A 20243-nucleotide genomic window follows, 5' to 3' on the forward strand; every position below is an offset into this window, starting at 1 on the left:
CATAACCCGACAACACCACCCCACCATGGCTGGGCCGACCGTATACACCGATGTCGCGGAAGACTTTGATTTCGCATCCGGCGGCCAATTATTCGCTGGCAAGAAGTTCTGGGTCGCGCAGCGCGTAGCATCGCGGAAACGGCTACTGGACGACATCAAGGCCAACGGCGGAGAGATCGTGGCATTAGAGAAGAAAGCGGACTACCTAATTGTGGACCACGCTCGGAGAGACTGTCCTCCCGGATCAACATCCTACGAGTTCATAGAAAAGTCCATCAAGGAGGGAGAACTCCAAGATCCCGAAGATTACACAGCCGGACCACCGTTAGGTGAGGCGCGAGAGGCTGGTTCCATTCATCAACCCACCAAGAGCGGAAGGACATCGTACACAGCAGAAGAAGATAGGATACTTTCCAAATGGGTGCGCGACGCCCAATCAAAAGGTGCTTCCATCAGTGGGAACGAGCTGTACAAGCAGCTCGAAGCCAAGGTATGCGCCAACAAAGAAAACCCGCGTGGGAGTGGTCGCTAACGAACGACAGTACCCACGGCATACATGGCAGTCATGGCGCGACCGATGGGTTAAGACACTTAGCAAACGTCCGCTCTCGGCCTTCACGATACCTGATAACGCTCCTCCGTCTCCTCCCTCCGATCAGTCGAACGAACGTATGCCCCCAGTTCCAGCCCCCTCCAAGCCTACAGAACAGCAAACACCTAAAACAGAACAGGCTCCGAGTGCGACCAATCTCGATAACAAGGGCAAAGCAAAAGCAAACCGCGACTATAGTGTGGAAGAGTTAGAAGTTATGTTCAGCACAGACGACTGGCTGGAGTGCTATGCTTTCGTAGCAATCATCGATGGCGTGGAAGGACAAGACGACTGGATCTCAGCTTGGGATGGGTGGGCTGAGAATCAGGGGAACCAAACTGCCGAGCAGTGGCGGCAGTATTACGAGAAGGTAGTCCGTCCACAGTGGTTACGCGATCCGGTATCGAAAAGGGAGAAGATCAGGAAGAAGATGGAACAGAAGCACGATGCCGCAAAGGCAAGTCAGAGTCAGGCGCTCAGTCAGCAGCCTGCAGAGATCGAGAAACCAAACGAAACACTGCCACAACCTCCTCCAGCAACACGGGATGAAGTGGAGGCAGTACAGCCGTCAGCCTCCGAAGGAGCGCACTCTGAGGAAGTGCTGCAAAACCGAAACCCACCCAAAATCGCATCAGAGCCTAAGATGCCGTCATCATCCACCGCTCGCCAAGAATCTCCGAACTTTTATGATGAACAGCTTGCCAGGTACACTAAGCGATTACGGGAAGACAACTTTGTGAAGCAAGAAGATGAGGAAGAAACAGCTCCTCCCACCAAACGTCGGAAGAGCGGAAGCGCGACGCCTACCCAGGAAGAGCCAATGCAACCGATCAAAGCCGAGGGCACGCAGAACCAGCCTGTGGAGATATCTTCTGCTGCGAGTTCCCAGACTACTTCGACGTCAGAAGATGCCGAGGAGCTGATACAAGAGCAAATCCGGTCTCAAGAGCTCGATGCAGTGGATGAAGATGCTACCATCGTCAACATAGACGAAGATCTAAAGGAAGAAGAGGTGGGAAGCATAGAGTCAGATGAGTTTCCTGACATCGACGAGCTACACCCACTCTCACCACCGCCAGACCAAGACTCGATATCTTGCGATGATCTGCCATCAAATACACCTACACCGCGTGCCACCCGACAAAAGGTTTCTAATTTCGACACTCAAGCCATCTTATCGTCGCCGACACAAGACACGTTCTCAAGACCACAAGACTTCGTCCCCAACATGAACCCTCGCCAACCGCAGCGGTTCTCATCACCACCCGAACAACCACCATCCGACGCGTCGACGACCCAATCCATGGAAGAGTTTCGCCGCTCCCTCCAAGAAGAAGGCGAAGAAGAAGACCCCGACCAAACACTCTACTCGCAACACCCCCCTCAACCCCTCCTCATATCCTCATCCCCAGCCCCTTCCACCTCATCCACAGGCGAAGAAGACCCCGATCCACCCCTCACAGGCGACGAAATCATCGATTTCTACACCGAGCTTAACGAACAGAAATGGTCCAACGAATTCATCAGCAAAGCACTCAAACGCACAGGTCTACGCCCTGACTTGGCAGAAAAAGTACTCGATGCATGGAAGGTTGGAAAGCCTCTACCGATGGAAAGGGGTATATGGAGTAAAGAAGACGACGACGCTGTTGAGGGTGGTGATGGGTATCAGTTGGCATTGTTGGAGAAGAAACATACGTTGGATGGGTGGGGAGGGATTGTGGAACGATTGAAGTTTTTGGACACGTATAGGAGTCGGTAGGGGTTTTGGTCGGGGTTTTGGTGTGATTATTTCTATCAGTACTTTCGGTCTTAAAGAGCACAGAGTTGGCTCTTGGAATGGCGTTTCGCATGATTGGATTGGACGTTCGTATATACCCTCAGCGCGGTCTTCATGGCCTCTCTATCGACGAAGAAAGCTAGAACAATCATCTCGCAATCTACGAGTAGAAGAAGCTCATTTCATCACCTCCCCGAAGTCTCAATGCCCAACCCATTTCCGATGCGCCTCCCCATACCTCTCCCCCTCCGGCTTCGCCTGATCAACAATCCTCCTCATCTCCGCCATCTCCTCCTCGCTCAACTCCACATCTCTACTCCCCCAATTCTCCTCCAACCGCCCCACCTTCGTCGTCCCCGGAATCGGCATCATCCCCTGACTACTTACCCAAGCCAACGCAATCTGACTCGTCGAACACTCCTTCTTCTTCGCCAACTTCTTAATCTCCTCCACAATCGCTTTATTGCGATAGAAATTCTCGCCTTGGAATTTCGGGACAGTACGCCGGAAGTCGTCCGGCGCAAAGTCGTCGGGGGATGCGTAATCGAAGTTGTCGACGAGCCAGCCGTGGCCGAGGGGTGAGTACGCGATGTAGGAGATGGAGAGTTCGGCGGCGGTGGCGATGAGGTCGTCGGTTTCGTGGAGGGTTTCGAAGGCGGAGTATTCGGCTTGGATGGCGTGGATTTTGGCGATGGAGTTTGCTTTTCGGAGTGTCTTGGCCGAGCACTCTGAAAGACCGATGTACTTGGTTTTGCCTGCCTTGCGGCATTCGTCGAGTGCGGGGATGGATTCCTCGAGTGGGGTGTTGGGGTCGATGCGGTGGAGGTAGTAGAGGTCGGGTGTAAATCCCAGCCTCTCAATCGTACCATCGATGTATTTCTTGATATGAGCTGGGCTATTCGTTACACCTGACTCGCCATCGAAGCATGCAACGCCGCACTTTGAGGCGACTGGCATGAAAAGTTAGCAATACTGAAATTCTGAAACGAACCGGGAGTAGGGTAATGGACTTACTGAAGACCTTGTCACGAACGTTGTGCTTTCGGATAAAGTCTCCTAGAAGCTTTTCGTTTACACCTGCCTGGTACACGACGGCAGTGTCCCAGAAAGTGCAACCCAGTTCAATGGCTTTGAGAAGAACGGGCTCGGCTTGTTCAAGGCTGAGGTTGCTACCCAGTCCATGACTGAGGCCCATGCAACCAAAGCCTGGGGATGGGACTTGGATGTCCTGGAACTGGAATGTCTTGACCATTTTGATGGAGTTGGCTGCGTGGAGACGAGACGTTCTGAGGTAGAAGTGGAAGTTATTGAGTTGGTGTGATACTGTTCACTTCTCGAGAAAACGTCTCTCTTATATATTCCTACATGAAGACTCGAAATACGTTCGGTGGGACGGACTTTGAGAGTGTCAGCCATTTGCATTAGCGGACCCATGAGATGTCGTGGATAAGAGTCGTTGAGTCAAATATCTCCGGTAAAGCCGCAACGCTCTCATATCTCACGTTTTCCTAGTAAGAGCTACAGTTTGACGGTGAAAAATCTGACGTGATGTTCAACTCGTTGCTCGATTGGCGTGCGTAGGCATTATGTCCGTTACCGCCGAGGTTGCTACTCACATCCACATCGACGGTTTGAAGTATCGACATCTTGCTATGCCAATTTCGCAGGTAAGTTCCACAATCGCATAGCTTACAGAAGTGACTGTTGGTGTTATTGCAATTGTATCCAGCTAGTACGAGTTGCTTTGTCTAGGTGGAGATGAGATACGTCGGAAGATCGCACCTGGCACATCGGTGTTGATGAGGACGTTCAGCCACGCAGCCACAGCTTCAAGCCACTTATTACCAGCAATGACGTCGCCCAAGATGTGGATGCTGGAACCCTGCTTGTCGCGTGTTCCTCCTGAGATCTGTTGAAGTGTCGACACAACTACGTCTTCGCGTCTCCGTGTATTACGCCGCGATCCGATCTCCCCGGCCATTGCATCATCCCTGAGCCGACAATGAGGCACCGACTGTCGGCCCTGGCCTCACTCCCGCGCGCCTCAACATTCCCGACCGCTCGATGCGCGCCACTTTTCACACGCAACTCTCCGCGCATATCAATACAGCTTAGGGCATCCTCCCAATTCAGATGCTATGCGACCAAGCCCAGAGGCGTGGACAAGGAGACTGACAAGTATGGAGATTACAGCAACTCCAATGCGCGGCCTGCGGCAGACCTCAATGAGAACATCACACAGGAAGAGAAGGACCACTTCGCAAAGAAACTGAAGGAAGACAAGGGCAAGCAAATACGAACACCATGGCACAGGGAAGGAAGCGACTTGCCGCCTGTCGCGCGACAGAGGAGCGCTGGAGCCATGACCAAGGGTATGCCTCTCTCATCGTATGAGGACTTCATCACTAACAAGAGATAGGCAAACTTCTCACTACCCCGTCGCGGATGCTTAAGATCATCCTGCCACTTACGACGAGCGATATGAACACCGATCGCAAGGATGTTGAACCGCTAGCACTCCTCGTCCACCCACAACAACCCATTTCCTACCTCGAACGCCTGATACAAGCCGAGCTACCCACAATCAAGGATAAGGAGGGCCGTGATCGCCAGCCGAATGTCTACTTTCGCGCCGAGGACTCGATGCAGCACGACGCCGAGCCGGAGGAAGTGGAAAGCACACCAGTCAGCAACGAAAGCGAGAGTCTCAGCGAGAAAGACGGCGAGGAAGACTTTGAACAGGTCGACGAGATCCGTATCGACGGAAAGGTCCAGAAAACAGGGAAGCTCAACAGCCAAGATCGGAAGACACCTGAGCAAGCTGAGCAGCTGCGAGGTGGGCCTGGAAAGGGAGGCGTCGAGTCGTACTCCGGACAGGGCCAGGAAGCACCGGCAGACAAGCAAGGCGAGCGCAAGTTTGTGCGATGGTCTTCATCTACCGAGATTGGCGACTTTATCCGCGATGCTGCTCGAGGGCAGGAATTCGCCATTGAGATTGAAGGTGCGCCTGAAGAAATCCGGGTTGGAGTGCCCAGCTTTAACGACAGGACCTACTATCTACGAATGCGTCTGCGCAAGACGTCCAAGAAGATCAGTGAGATGGCGAGTGTGAAGAAAGAGTGCGATGACCTAGCGCAGGCGGCGGCAAAGAACGTTGCAAGGGCTGGTTTCGTCGGAATCGCTGGATGGTGGTGCGTTGTTTACTACCTGACCTTCCAGACAGAGCTGGGCTGGGATGTCATGGAGCCCGTGACTGTAAGTTTGGTCACATCCTCAATTATGGATCTATCTGACATTTTGACAGTATCTGGTGGGTCTCTCCACTCTTATCGGAGGTTACGTATGGTTCCTCTACCACAACCGCGAAGTCAGCTACCGGTCTGCCATGAACTTCACTGTATCTCGCCGACAGCAGAAGTTGTACGCGCAACATAATTTCGATTTGCGCAAGTGGGAAGTCCTGATCGAAGACGGAAATGCCCTTCGCAAGGAGATCAAGGCTGTCGCCAACGAGTACGATGTTGAGTGGGACGAACTACAAGAAGAGAAGGACGAGAGGGTCCAGGAAGCACTCAAGAAGGACCGCAAGAAGAAGGAGGAAAAGAAGAAGTCAAAGGACGACGAGGATGACCCGGCACCGGAACCAAAGAAGGATGACTAAGACAGGTGAGCGGTGGATCACTGCACCAGCTCATACATGTTTTGTAGGTTGAGCACTTGAGCGAGGCGTTCATGGGCATTTTCGGTAGACAGCGCTTGCAGCATGGTACATATTGCTGCCACACGTGGTCCTGCACCACATATACATATTTGCCATTGAGCGTCACTTCTGATCATCTGATGGCGCGCCGGCTGATTTAATATGTTAAAGCATCATCAGCCGGGTTTGGACGCGGAGAACGCCCTGCTGTCAACTATAACGTGGTACTGTGCCGCCACTATACATGACCGCGTCTGGGGCTAACGCGCTGTCAGACCTGGGTCTGGGAATGCACGATTGCCGAAAACCGTACTACTGCCATCAGCATGCAAGCAATCGCTTCCTCTCACGGCCACCTGTGTGCCTTTTGTCTCACACCTCAGTCCATGATAGGGTTGCGATACAACCACCAACACGTAAAGGAATGTGCATCATCATGTATAATCGGTAGCAATGTCCACGTATGCGACATTGGAGACGAATGTTGTGTTGCGTTATAATTGGACTTGTTGCCTCCTCGGCCAGCGAAAAGCAACTCGGCACCAAGACACTTCGAGATGGCGGTGCATGGTGGTGTAGAGATTTAGGGCCCGGGTTGGGGTGGGCCGTTGCGCGTGTTGGAGTGGGCCCACAGCGACTATTTATATCGCCCCGTGTGGGGATTTCTTCTTGGATACCAAGACGAACACCCCAACGGTCGCATGTCGGACAGGACGATAAACGTGTCACGAGGCTGTCCGAACTTCGCCCGGAATACATCGGCGGTTTGCAGCACACCTGGGATTGATAGTGCTTGTTCCGAGAGGTGCTAGACGGGCGCAGATATGGCCTGAGGATGGCGACCGTGTGGTGCCTGTTCTTTACTTAGCCGCCGACGTCTGGTCGCGGGCAGGGATGGTGCATAAGGTGCATGTGGGCGTATGCATGAGGCGGCGCCCATTCGCTGGACAAGCAAAAGTCAAGCCTCGCTACCTTGCCAAACCTCCGTCGTCGAGGCTGCATCGAGTCTAGACGTGCAAGCCGCGTGCCCGACATGATCGACGTCTGCTTGCCCGGCGTCGAATTGGCCGCCTTCCCTTCCATCCTCATCGTTGACCGACACACAGCATGACCCAGCATCCTTGCGCGCCTCGGCCTCTGCGTTCGCGTGCTAGGTGACAACGTCGAGCGTGGTGCAGCGACCAACGCCGCCCCATCGCGTCTCCGCTGCTGGATTCGCCCGTACCACTTGGGAGCCGCCAGCCCTAATTGACATCAAAGTTGATAGTGGCAGCCATGGAGCACGCCTACAGTCCCGCGCCGCCGTCTCCCCGACTGCCTCCACCACCGCCCTCACCGCATCCCGCCCACCTCCAGGCTCCGCAGATATCTCCCCGGCGCTTCGCTGTGCAACCTCCCCTCCTCAACACCACCCTCGCCCCGCCCCATCACTCCCCCCACGCGTACCTGCATGGCTCGTCGTCTACGCCGGGGACTTCCTCATCGCTGAGCCTGCCCTTCACGCCTTCCCCGACACCCTCGACGTATGCGCCTTCCCCCAGTGCGGCTGCTTCTCCCATGGCTATGAGGGGCTCGGGTTCAGCCGTGCCATACAATCCCCAGCAATGGACGCGGGGTGGGAACGTCAGCGGGCAGCATGTCCAGCACAGCCAGACGTCGGTCCCTACGAGGCTCCAGGATATGACGGGTATGGAAGGTATATATCACTTCCTACTTCTTCCTCATCTCATATCATACGTAGTAGATTGGATAGACTTTCTTTTCGTCTTCGCAAAGCATGAATGCCTGTGTGTCGAAGCCTTGTATCAATTGCGCAAACCCTTCGTGGAAATCTCCCGCGCATAATGAGATGTGATGCTAATGGCAACAGCGTCGATGCCCTCTCCACCGCCTCCGTACTCCCCCGGCCAGAATCCGAACGTATCGCAGTCCCTGAGCAGCCATAGCAATACCTCGTCGCCTCAGATGTCGGCCGGCGCGTTTCCGCATCCTCCACCTCCCCCACCGCCGAGTAGCACCCCTTCCTCGGCACGACCCATCTCTGGGTACCATAGCCGACCCGGATCTATGGTCATACCCTCTAGCGCGACGAGCATAACATCGAATCCGCTATTCCCTCCTCCACCGCCCAGAAACGGGCCTGGTCGGTCGGCGTCGCGCGACAAGTTGGCTTCCAAGTTCAGTCTGTCGTCGTTCAGGAATCGGAACAATGACCATAGTCCTGCCCCGAGCAACATCGACTCGCTCCATATCAGCACTTCCGATGCGATCCAGCGGGCGCCAGCTTCTCCTGGGCTGGTCGCACAGAGGGCAACTTCCAAGTATGTCAATGTACACTGTAGCACGATCCGATACTGACTTCGTTACAGTTACATTGCAAATACGTTAGAACGGCGGTACAGTCCCGACACACACTCGCCTATCCGGGCACCAACCTCTCGCAGAGCTGCGTCTGCTGGAGTACCAGGCTACGAGACCCGGACGCCTATCGACGAATCGCCCATAGTTCCACCAGGAGGGAGCTGGAGTAGAAATGCCCCATTACCCCCGCCTCCGCCGGGCCCGCCCCCCAGCAGCTCAAGATCGCAAAGTATGGGCCCCGGAACAGAACCTCCAGCAAATCGAGCGCCTACTTTACCCTCCGCGCCTCCAACGAGGAGGCCAGGTCAAACAACACTAACGCCGATACCACCTACACCTCAGGGCTGGCAGGAGGAGCAGGCGAATGTGCGATCGAGGTCTCCTGCAGCACATGGTCTACATATCGATACAAGTCCTCGCGCTGTTCATCTATCAGATCCTGCGCCAACGTCAGAAAGCGGAAGCGTCTCGATATCTTCAGGGCCAACAACTATCACATCGGGTTCTGGCAGCACCCTCTACCGCGCGAACAAACGGGAAACTAGTACAAGAGGCATCCGTGAGCGAAGGAGCGAGAGTCGTGCTGCCCGAGAGCTACGGATCGAGCCGAGCAACAACCCTTGGGCGCAAGATTTGGAAGCAGAGTCAGCAAAGCCCGCCAATCTCGACTTGGGAACGCCTGAAGGAGGCTTGACCCGTCGTGGTGCCATCACCAAAGGGACACCGAGAAGTGGCGGGGCCCTGCGTTCGCCCAGAAGCGGACATCTTGTTGAAGACCCCGGGTCGTCGCATTCCACGCCTCGGATGGACGTAAACGGAAAGGCTGTAGCTTTGTCTGTCGCAACGCCACCTTTCTCGCCAGGTATGGAACATCTCAGTCGTTCAGCACAAAAAGCACCCGTCTCAATCCCCTCGAAAGCGCTACCCACTCCACCGCTACATATATATGGTGATGCAGGAGAAGCAGACCTGACGCAACACTCAGAAGCTGCAAACGAATCTGCTACGCAAACACCCAACACATCGAGAATGGGCGTACAAAGCTCAACGCTGAGCACACCCAAGCCAGCAAACGTCCACGCTTTTGCGACTGCCTCCATGGAGCGACATCGACAGTTCATTGAAAAAGAGATGGCTGCGGAAACGGACCAAGACAGGCTGGAGTTGTTTGCCGAGTTCATTGTCACTGAGTCGCGACTCCGCCGTGATCGGTACTCTGGAGCTTTCGACGCAATGGCCGGAGACATTATGGATCTGACAAGAGACTTATGGCGCTCGTACGGCAATTCTGGACGCAGATCAGCTACACCAAACACCCAGGCCACGCCTGTAGGTCATAGCAGCAGGAAATCTCAAGGTTCTGTAGCAGGTGAATCCCCGGATACACGCTTCTCCTCGATGCCGACGACAGCTGCTAGCCCGGCCTCTTCCATTGGCAACTTCACTCCGCATACCGAACCGGCCTCTCCTTCGAGCGCATCTAGCCAGAAAGCTCGCGATGCTTCGTGGGCGAACAATTACCATCCTTCCCTCTCGCCTATCCCAAGCATGGCTATGAGTACCATTCCTGATGAGCAAGATTCGCGCGGACGCTCAGCAAGTCGCTGGTGGGAGAGCGATGGAGGCTCATCTGGCGTAGGAGGTGGCAGAAGGGTGGAGCGGAGTAAGCGGGAATCCAAATACATGAGCTTGTTACCGAAGGAGGCCCGCGAGAACCAACAGTGGGCGTGTGAAGACCTGTCTACTCCAAGGCAACGAGGCGAATCCAGCAGTCGACCAGCTTACGGAGCCAATGAATACCCACCCGAGAAGGTCGGACTACACGAAGACAGTCTACAGCCATCGCAGCAGCAGCCTTACGGCTACTATCCCAGGTCTGCTACGGCAACGCCCGACCCACATAAGCTGGATGTATCGCGACTAGTCACTCTCCCACCATCGTACCCACGTCATCACCCCGCAGTCAACAACAGCCATCCCGATTTGGCAACTATCCGAAGTAGCCTCCGAACTCTATCTGAGCTCGACGACGTAAAGAGTACGAAGGCGAAGTTCAAGACAAAGATTGAAGCGCGAAAAGAGCAAGAAAATGCATCGCTGTCTGACAGAAGATCCCAACTGCGATATAACATCCAGGACAATGTTCGGAATGGAGTCATGTCTTTTGCAGAGGCGGCGAAAGCAGAAGCGGACTTTGAAGCGCGAGAGCACCAAAGAGCTCAGGACGTAGTCCAATGGGTATTCGACAGCTTTCAGGCTGAAGTTGCCAATCCACTGCACGCCATGTTTTGCGAGCGCATCACCAAGGCCACGGCATCGATGGAGCATCTCAAAGGGCGTTTGAGCAGCGAGGCGCAAGAGCCCAATCCGAACCAGATGCAGGAAGAGGGCGACGAGAAACCCGAACTCCTGGAGATGCTTACCCTGCACAAATGGCTTTTTGAGGCGCGGGAACAACTGCACAAGGAGATGTTTGACCTGGAAGATGAGCGCAACGACCTTTACAGGGACATCATCGTCTTGCCGTACGTCCAGACCAAGAACGAGCAGAAGGTCAAGGAAGCCACGACTTTCTTCCAGCGCGATGGCCAAGATCGCAAGGTCACCTTCGAGAAGGAGACATTGAAGCGCTACGAAGACCTGATGAACGTCATCGAGCAGAACGTGACTCGGGGCGTAGAAGCGCAGCTATCAGCTTTCTGGGACATTGCGCCTGGACTACTGGAAATTGTGCAGCAAGTACCCCGCAATTTGCATGGATTCGGAGTTCTGGTCCCACCGCAAGAGTATGCGGAAACACCAGCATACCACGACTACTCTCTACAGTATCTCTACACTCTGTTGGCACACGCCGGTCGCTCGGCGTACCAATTCATCGAGTCGCAGATCAACCTGCTCTGCCTACTGCACGAGGTCAAAACTGGAGTTATGACCGCAGGCTCCCGACTTCTCGAGACACAACGACTCTTGGAAGGCGAGGATCTTACGGGTGTAAATCAAGAGATGAAAGCCATCAGGGCAGACGAAGAACGGCGATTAACGGATGACCTCAAAGAAAAGGTCGGTCTTGTTGAAAGCCAGTGGAACGAGGCACTTGGGCAAGGCCTGGAAGACTGCAAAGCACGCGTAGAAGACCACCTAACCGAGCAAGGAGGGTGGGATGATACTCTCAAGGAGTAGTTCAAATATTTGTTGATGACGATGACGTGGTCGGCATTTTTAGCATTTTCGCACCGTATCGATACCCGTTTGAATATCTACTCAAAATACCATCTCGTAGGTTGTCACATCTGACATGGATACGCCTTGGAGGCATGATTGCGCTTGTCTCCGAAGACGGTTGTCTAGCTTGCAGTGCTTGTGCATGTATGTTGTGCGTCGTCTTACAGAGATGCACCCTACCCCAGGATAGCTGGTCAGCGGCGCCAAACCTGGTTTCGATGCGCACTTGACAATCTTGCTTTGTTCTGTTTCTCGAGTATTGATCAAATCGGTACAGTCCTGCACAGGACTTGTAACAATGCATGATCGCGACTGCAGAAACTCTTCTGTTCGATCCCTCCTCATACGCCTACTCGCGTATCTGACATGTGATACGCACAAGGTCAGGGTCCAGTATCGCGGCGGCTGTTACGCTTGTCTGCTCTTTCACAAACAAGAACACTGTAGTGAAGCCACTGCCCCTGGTCTTGTCAGCCGGCTGCCTTCCTATTTGCTCACCCATCGCCATTGTCTGCCTGCCCAGGGCTCCTTCATTCACCGCCCTGGTTGCGCCGTCTATAAGAAGCTAGCGCGGCGCCCGGACCACCCAAAAAATCACACACCTACGCATAAAGACTGGCAACCTCGTCGTGTCCCTCCCCCCCCAAACGCTTAACCACCCCCAACTACACCCACAGCTCTCCAAGCCCTCGGTTCCCAGTGGACCGTTCATAACAGAAAAAGAAACAAAAAAATACAGAAAATAACAAGAAAAGCCCGTCCGACGACCACCGCCAACTCTTCGTCTCCCACTGTCGCTTGCACCCGACAGACGTCTTACTTGATCTCACCTTTTTCGCACGAAGAAGCAACCAGCGCGCCTGCACAGCCCGCGCTCCTGGTCCCATACGCCGACTCTGTTACCCCGCACACCTTCTGTTGCAACTTAGGTGAGTGCTGAAACCTTTTGCGAAGCGAGCGCACTGGCACATGTCGACGCTGCTCGTGCCCGCAATATTATGACCCCTCCGCTAACCTGCGACCCCGCAGATATACATCATGTCTGACGTCGCCAACTCTACCTCGCCCGTCCAGGACGGTGCTGCCGCCAACGGCGCTCAGGTCGACACCAACGTCGCTGCCGCCCAGGGCGAAGCCCCCACCCCCACCACCGCTGCCCCCGCGAACAACCAGAACTCCGCGTCGCTCTATGTTGGCGAGCTCGACCCCTCCGTCACCGAGGCCATGCTCTTCGAGCTGTTCTCGTCGATTGGCCAGGTCGCGTCTATCCGTGTCTGCCGTGACGCCGTTACCCGTCGCTCGCTCGGTTACGCCTATGTTAACTACAACAGCTCTGAGGATGGCGAGAAGGCCCTCGAAGAGCTGAACTACACCGTCATCAAGGGCAAGCCTTGCCGCATCATGTGGTCCCAGCGTGACCCCGCTCTGCGCAAGACCGGCCAGGGCAACGTCTTCATCAAGAACCTCGACCACGCCATCGACAACAAGGCTCTCCACGACACCTTCGCCGCTTTCGGTAACATCCTCAGCTGCAAGGTCGCTCAGGACGAGCTTGGCAACTCCAAGGGCTACGGATTCGTCCACTACGAGACCGCCGAGGCTGCCAACAACGCTATCAAGCACGTCAACGGCATGTTGCTCAACGAGAAGAAGGTCTTCGTCGGCCACCACATCCCCAAGAAGGAGCGCATGAGCAAGTTCGAGGAGATGAAGGCCAACTTCACCAACATCTACGTCAAGAACATCGACCTCGATGTCTCTGATGAGGACTTCCGTGAGCTGTTCGAGAAGCACGGTGACATCACCTCTGCCTCCATCGCGCGCGATGACCAGGGCAAGAGCCGCGGGTTCGGCTTCGTCAACTACATCAAGCACGAGGCCGCCTCTGACGCCGTCGAGAAGCTCAACGACGTTGACTTCCGTGGCCAGAAGCTCTACGTCGGCCGTGCCCAGAAGAAGCACGAGCGTGAGGAGGAGCTCCGCAAGCAGTACGAGGCCGCTCGTCTCGAGAAGCAGTCCAAGTACCAGGGTGTCAACCTCTACATCAAGAACCTCAACGACGACGTCGACGACGAGAAGCTGCGCGACATGTTCACTCCTTTCGGTACCATCACCTCCGCCAAGGTCATGCGCGATGCCATGCCCGCTGAGCGCGCCGAGACCCCGTCCGACGAGAAGAAGGACGAGGCCAAGGAGGAGCCCAAGGAGGCTGAGAAGACTGAGGAGTCCAAGGATGAGTCCAAGGCTGACTCTTCTGACGAGAAGAAGGACGAGAACGCCAGCGGCGAGAAGGTCACCATCAAGGGTGAGAAAAAGATCCTTGGTAAGAGCAAGGGCTTCGGTTTCGTCTGCTTCAGCAACCCCGACGAGGCCACCAAGGCCGTCACCGAGATGAACCAGAAGATGATTGAGGGCAAGCCCCTCTACGTCGCTCTTGCCCAGCGCAAGGATGTCCGCAAGAACCAGCTCGAGGCTACCATCCAGGCCCGCAACCAGCTCCGCATGCAGCAGCAACAGCAGCAGCAGTTCGGTGGCATCCCTCAGATGTTCATCGCACCTGGCCAGCAGCCTATGATGTTCCCCGCTGGTGGCCGTGGTCAGATGCCCTTCCCCGCCGGTATGCCCGGCCAGCAAGGTGGTCGTGGCGCTGGTTTCCCCGGCGGCATGCCCGGTCAGCAAGGCGGTCGTGGTGGACCCAACGGCCAGCAGATGCCTCCCATGTACATGCCCCCCGGCATGGCTCCCGGTGCTTTCCCTCCCGCCTACATGAACCAGCAGTACATGCAGCTTGCTCAGGCTGCTCAGCAGGCTATGGGCGGACGCGGCGGTCGTGGCGGCCCCATGGCTCCTATGCCCGGTATGCCCCAGGTCCCGATGGCTGGTGTTCCCGGCATGCGCGGTGGTCAGGGCGCCTTCCCTCCTCAAGGCGGTCGCGGCGGTATGCCCCAGGGCGGCCGATCTGGTCAGTCCCCCATGCCCGGTTACCCTCAGGGCGGCCGTGGCGGTCCCGCCGGTGCTGGCGTCGACATGGGTGCTCTGAGCGGCGCTCCTCCTGGTCAGCAGAAGCAGATGCTCGGTGAGGCTCTCTACCCCAAGATCGCTGAGATGCAGCCCGAGCTCGCTGGCAAGATCACCGGTATGCTCCTCGAGATGGACAACAGCGAGTTGATCACCCTGTAAGTTTTCCCACTTTCCATCGCACTACCTTCCGTACTAACTATCCTAGCACCTCCGATGAGTCTGCTCTCCGCGCCAAGGTCGACGAGGCCATGAGCGTCTATGACGAATACGTCAAGAACAAAGAGGGTGAGCCTGAGAAGGAGGCCCCCAAGGAGGAGACCAAGGAAGATGCTTAAACCTCTTTCTAGTTGCCACTGAGTAGGATTCGGTTCGCGATTCTCTCGAAAGGCAACAAGTTACGATGGTCGCATGACCTTTCTGAACGGCGAACGGCGCACGGGTAACGGTTTTCATTCACGACACGGGACGGCTTTCATGACCCATGCACCCAAAAAGTTTTCACGATTCGATGTCCTCTTCTCAGTTACCTACTACGATACCTCTTTCCCCGGTGACTGACTCCTTCACTGGAACGTCGGACACCTACAGCACCCAAACTCGCATCTCCAGAGTTTGGTTTTCCTCTCATGTTTTTTCTTTGTTCCCCGCTTTGTGCATGTTATCATAGACGGCGCCACGTCTTCGAAACGTCATGATATGGGTCTGTGTGGATGGATTTTCTTTGCGCAAACAGTATGATACCTCACGAGCAGCTTTACGATACTAAGCTGGCTCTCAATGTTCGGGTTTTCGGCGTCTCGATAATTCATGGTAGATGTGGATAGGATTACGGGTTCGAAGCATTTAGTCCGTACTGGATAGCTTTGCTGGGGAGAGATGAGCAGATAAGATCTTAGGCATGTAGTCGATACTCCTAATAGATCTTACAATATTCACGACTGGTTCTTGATGTGATGACTCCCAACTTGTCTGCTTGAGTGTCTCCAAAGTCTGTAACCACGCATACAACCATACCATCACCATCTCGAGGTCAGACACCGTCAGACACCGTCATCATTACACGCGCATGACAAAACGAGAATGAAGAGATGTCGAGATTGGTATCGTCATTCAATAACACTGCGTCGATGTCGTAAACTCGAGTCTTGACCAGCAAGGTATCTCCTTATATGCCCGTGATAGCCCAATTATATGCCATCCCACGTTCCAAGCTATCCACAGACGCCTATTTCTTGTAGTTCTTGTGCGCATCGATAACCTTTTGGACCTCACCTTCGGAGCCAAGGAAGATTCCCGATCGGTCGTGGATGTGTTCGGGGACGACTTCAAGCATACGGTCCATCTTGCTGTTTACCGCCAAACCGCCAGCTACAAGCGAGAAAGTTAGCAGGAATGCATTGGAATAGGAAGAAAGGGGTGAACATACCATTCTCAAAAACCATAGCCATAGGCGCACACTCATAAAGAATCCTCAATTTGCCCTTTGGCGTCTTCTTATCCGCTGGGTACGCGAAGATACCACCATAAAGCAGCGTGCGATACGCATCCGCCACCATGGAACCAATGTACCTTGCACTGTACGGCTTCTGTCCCTCAGCGGGGTTTTTCAAGCTCTCACACCACTGCTTAACAGGCTCTTCCCAGTACATGCTGTTACCCTCGTTGACGGAGTAAATGCTCCTCGTCTTGGGGACGCGCATATCGGGATGTGTGAGGATGAACTCGCCAAACGCGTTGTCGAGCGTGAAGCCATTGACGTTTCCGCCCTTCATTGTAAGCACCAACTGTGCGGACGCGCCGTACATGGTGAAGCCCGAGGCCACCATCTCGGTGCCGGGTAGAAGCATCTCTTCTTTTGTGCCCTTGGCGCCCTCGGGCAGTTTGTACACGGCGAAGATGGTGCCGACGGCGACTCCGGCGTCGAGGTTGGAGGATCCGTCGATGGGGTCGCAGGCTACGGCGTAGCGCGCGTTGGGGTGCTCGTTGAAGACGATGGCTTCTTCTTGCTCTTCTGAGATGAGGAGGCGCACGCGGCCCGAGGAGCGCATGGCGCTGATGAAGAGCTCATCGCCGATTACGTCGAGTTTCTTTTGGTCGTCGCCTGTGGTGTTGGATGTGCCTTGGAGGCCGGTGAGCTGGGGGTGTCAGTCGCGCTCTCGTGTGATTTGTGATGAGATGCATACGTTGATCAGTGTTGCTCTCCGGATGTAGTAGGCAATGCTCTTGAAAGCGAATTGCAGTGCGTGGCATAGTAGTCTGGTAGGACTAATTAGTTCTCTGTTCCTAGTGCTTTGATTTTGGTACTTACGTGAAGTCTCCTGTTGCCTCCGCGTACTTGGTCTGCTCTTCAGTGAGGAATCGCGTAAGGGTGATGATGTCGGTGTTGATCTTCTCCTGCGCAACTGGGCCTCCCTCGTTACCGTTGGAAGCCATGGTGTAAACTTTTGGTAGAGTTCAATTTACAAGGTGTATCAGTAGGGACGAACGAAGCGACAAGACGACTTGGTATCAGCGGTGGAAGGGAAGATGGGAAAGCAGTCTGGGGAATGGGGAAATTTGGAGAGAGGGATGGTGAAAAAGCTATCAAGCTCAGAGTTCAGCGAAAAGCGGAGCTGGCTATCGTTATGAAGTCAGGGTGGGTAGAGTCGGGCAGGCGGACCACACTTCTGTGGCATTTGTTTGGCAGGCCACTGGGAAGCTATAGCCCTCGGCAACTGGCCGGACGTCACTGGCAGCTCACGATGCTTCAGCCGGGGCGGCGGTCAGCGCGTGTCACTGCGCCAGTTTCTCCGGAGCAAGCCCGAATTTCGTGGAAAAATTCCCGAGCGAAGATGCTCGACATGGTTCTGGCCCGCGAGCTGAGGAGGGCATCCAGAGTGTTGCGGGAATTGACGCGCTTTGTTGCGGGAGCGCGTGGGTGGCAGGCTATGATGCAGGTGCGGAGACGGAAAAGTGGAGGGGCACGAGGGGTTGGCGGGGCGCGACTGAAGCGCTGACGTTTGCCCGACTTCTTCCGGACCGCGGACGGGGAGACATCACCATCACGCTCGTGCTATATACCCCCGTGCTTCTGAAGACTATTCGTGGTTTAATTGCACTATGCTGGGCTTACCTCTTTGGGTTTCCGCGTCTGGAGAGAAACCGCGACTTTTTCAGTCAACAGTTTACTCGTGTTCGGCGCAAGCAGCGACAACAATATGCCCAGTCCAGTAAAAGCCAAAGACACCAGATAAACCGTCTTGAAAGCTTGTGACAGGCCCGAATGATATGCCGATACCGCAACTGCTCTAATCTCAGGGGTTAGTCCGTTTACCATGGACCATGCCGCAGGCGTTCCCAACGACAAGGCTGAGAGGATCGAAGCAGTGCTATCTTTAGGCAAGCCAGCGCTCAGCACGGCGGGTACTACTGCAGCAGGCACCGTTGTCGAACGCCTATTCGCCAGGACGACGTTGTAGACTGCTTGACATGTGCCCGCAACAGCGGTGCGTACTGATGCAGCAGCACCGCCAGCAGCGCCAATTTCTCGTTGATCAGTTATCGTGAGAATGGCGTTTCCGAGGGCGATGTCCGCGACGTAGCCCATCATCATGGCGGAAAAGAAGATTAACGCAGAAGATTGGGCTTGGTTGCTTGGATTTGCCGTTGACACAGCTGTTGCCTCCGTTAGTACGTGTTCAGAGGGTAGGTACCGGAATAGAGCAAAACTTACACGCAAGAAGTCCGCCACCTATAGCCATAGCCACGGTAATCTGCCAATTCTGATAACCGATCGGTCCAGCCAGGCATCCTCCCACGAAACCGCCTATCAGGATACCTAAATTGGCTAACGAGGAAAGGAATGCGGCATGCATAAGGTCGCCGTTGGCGTAGAAGTTCTGTGTGATCTGGGGCCAGATGACTGCGGGCCATTAGCTGCTATCCTAGCATGATTGAGGAGGGTATACTTACTCGCGCCAGCGTAGTACACTCCAGCCCCAATACCCGTGAGTATTGCCGATACAACCCACGGCCGGTGGCGGAAAAGGCTCATGGGGACCAGAGGCTCCTTCAGATCCATGAAAAGTTCCCAGCATACAAAAGCCACAAGACAGCCGAAACCGATGAGAATGAAGGACAGCACTTCAGCCGACATCCAGCTATACTTGGTTCCGCCCCACGAAAGACCAAGCAGGAACATAGTAAGGCCAGTGGCATAAAGCAACGTGCCAACGTAGTCGAACTTCTTAACGAAGTCCATCTTCTTCTCCCGCTGGCCATGCTTTTGGTGGAAGTTGGGAGGATGGTAAAAGACGCAGTAGCAGATCAACGACGCTCCATTGACGGCAGTGAGTAGGAAGTATACAGCTCGCCAACCAATTCGAGTCGCAACAAGGCTCTGCGCAACGACGGGGGCGAAACCCTGCCCAGGTAGATTCCAGACGTTGATTGCGCCAATCATGAGGTATCGGTACTTGGATGGAATGAGTTCGCCGATGGTGTAGTAGCAGGATAGTTGCGTCGCAGCGGCGAGGGCCTTGATCATGGATCCAACGATCAACATGTTGACGTTAATGGCGAGAGCACTGATCAGTGTGCCGATCATAGCGAGGAATGCCCCCACGATGAAGAAATAACGACGACCGAAGATATCGCTTAGTCTTCCTATGATGGTCTGGTCGAAGTCAGTGATGAACGAGTGGAAGTCAAGATTTGTCGGTGTACGTACCATACCTACGGACAGTCCAACTGGATGCACAAGTGCGACCCATTGGATATTGGGATCTGGTCCAATGTCCGCATTGATGGTACCCAGAATAGGTGCAGCATAGGCAAAACCTGCATTGTGTTGGTTAGACATCCTCTCATGCGATTCACTAACCAGTATACTCACCAGCATTGCCAGCCCAAGCCCCAAAGCCCACGGCGCAGCATGTACCGAGGAAGAAGGAACTCAGATAGTAACTCTTGGGCAGATTTTCCACATCGCTAGCGAAGCCATCGGCGTCAGTCTGAATCTTGTCTTCGTCCTTCATGTCTTTGAGAGGTATGCTCGAGATATCCTCAACCGTGGAGATGTCGGGCGTTGACTTATCGGTTGCGGCCATTCTGATAACTGTTGTGGCCCCAGTTGTTGTTGAACCGGACATATGTCGGAAGTGGATACAGCATTGATAGCAATACTTATGGTGTGGGATAAGACTTGATTCATACGCGAATCACACAGTCCCGTCCTTCCCGACTTTGTGGCTGCGAATGTCGCGATCTGTGTTGAGAATTACGGGAGTGGATACATTTCTCCGAAGCCACCGTTTTCAGCTCAGCACACGCCATGAGATTCGTAGAGTCTGATGATTCGAGAACAAGACTGTGCTATGTGACTGTGATCAGAGTACATAGACAAGCATTGCGGGGTATCGCCGCGCGAATGGTAGTTCTCACGCCGCCACGTAGTTCGGTGTTGAGTCTCGCCGTTCATGATGCGATATGCAATGTCAGTGTGGTAGCGTACGAAAGCGGGCGCTAATGCAAGGTCATGCTAGCGGCACCATGTCGTTTGCGGTTATAGCGATTTCGCGGAAGCCGAT

General features: G+C 54.6%; 7 protein-coding genes across 7 annotated transcripts; 4 read left to right on the plus strand and 3 right to left on the minus strand.

The window, feature by feature from the left end:
* Positions 1-25: 25 nt before the first annotated feature.
* J4E83_005261 (uncharacterized protein) lies at positions 26-2354 on the plus strand (the record flags this gene model as incomplete). The annotated part of the gene is made up of 2 exons (XM_049332180.1): positions 26-490; positions 543-2354. The coding sequence occupies 2 exons, from the start codon at positions 26-28 to the stop codon at positions 2352-2354; spliced, it is 2277 nt and encodes a 758-aa protein (XP_049188631.1).
* Positions 2355-2573: 219 nt separating this feature from the next.
* Positions 2574-3624, minus strand: J4E83_005262 (uncharacterized protein; the record flags this gene model as incomplete). Its single annotated transcript, XM_049332181.1, has 2 exons — positions 2574-3322; positions 3387-3624. The coding sequence occupies 2 exons, from the start codon at positions 3622-3624 to the stop codon at positions 2574-2576; spliced, it is 987 nt and encodes a 328-aa protein (XP_049188632.1).
* Positions 3625-4374: 750 nt separating this feature from the next.
* Positions 4375-6033, plus strand: J4E83_005263 (uncharacterized protein; the record flags this gene model as incomplete). Its single annotated transcript, XM_049332182.1, has 3 exons — positions 4375-4744; positions 4792-5627; positions 5677-6033. 3 exons carry the CDS (start codon positions 4375-4377, stop codon positions 6031-6033), a joined length of 1563 nt encoding a protein of 520 aa, XP_049188633.1.
* A 2362-nt stretch (positions 6034-8395) lies between these two features.
* On the plus strand, positions 8396-11613 carry J4E83_005264 (uncharacterized protein; the record flags this gene model as incomplete). The annotated part of the gene is made up of 2 exons (XM_049332183.1): positions 8396-8403; positions 8517-11613. 2 exons carry the CDS (start codon positions 8396-8398, stop codon positions 11611-11613), a joined length of 3105 nt encoding a protein of 1034 aa, XP_049188634.1.
* A 1080-nt stretch (positions 11614-12693) lies between these two features.
* PAB1_1 (Protein phosphatase PP2A regulatory subunit B) lies at positions 12694-15011 on the plus strand (the record flags this gene model as incomplete). The annotated part of the gene is made up of 2 exons (XM_049332184.1): positions 12694-14831; positions 14882-15011. 2 exons carry the CDS (start codon positions 12694-12696, stop codon positions 15009-15011), a joined length of 2268 nt encoding a protein of 755 aa, XP_049188635.1.
* Positions 15012-15901: 890 nt separating this feature from the next.
* J4E83_005266 (uncharacterized protein) lies at positions 15902-17109 on the minus strand (the record flags this gene model as incomplete). Its single annotated transcript, XM_049332185.1, has 4 exons — positions 15902-16044; positions 16103-16811; positions 16860-16932; positions 16985-17109. 4 exons carry the CDS (start codon positions 17107-17109, stop codon positions 15902-15904), a joined length of 1050 nt encoding a protein of 349 aa, XP_049188636.1.
* Positions 17110-17773: 664 nt separating this feature from the next.
* J4E83_005267 (uncharacterized protein) lies at positions 17774-19763 on the minus strand (the record flags this gene model as incomplete). Its single annotated transcript, XM_049332186.1, has 5 exons — positions 17774-18330; positions 18389-18577; positions 18628-19330; positions 19385-19494; positions 19550-19763. The coding sequence occupies 5 exons, from the start codon at positions 19761-19763 to the stop codon at positions 17774-17776; spliced, it is 1773 nt and encodes a 590-aa protein (XP_049188637.1).
* Positions 19764-20243: the final 480 nt, after the last annotated feature.

The sequence above is a fragment of the Alternaria metachromatica genome, assembly GCF_023757995.1.
Source record: "Alternaria metachromatica strain BMP 0045 chromosome Unknown scaffold_10, whole genome shotgun sequence".
NCBI classification, from domain to species: Eukaryota; Fungi; Ascomycota; class Dothideomycetes; order Pleosporales; family Pleosporaceae; genus Alternaria; species Alternaria metachromatica.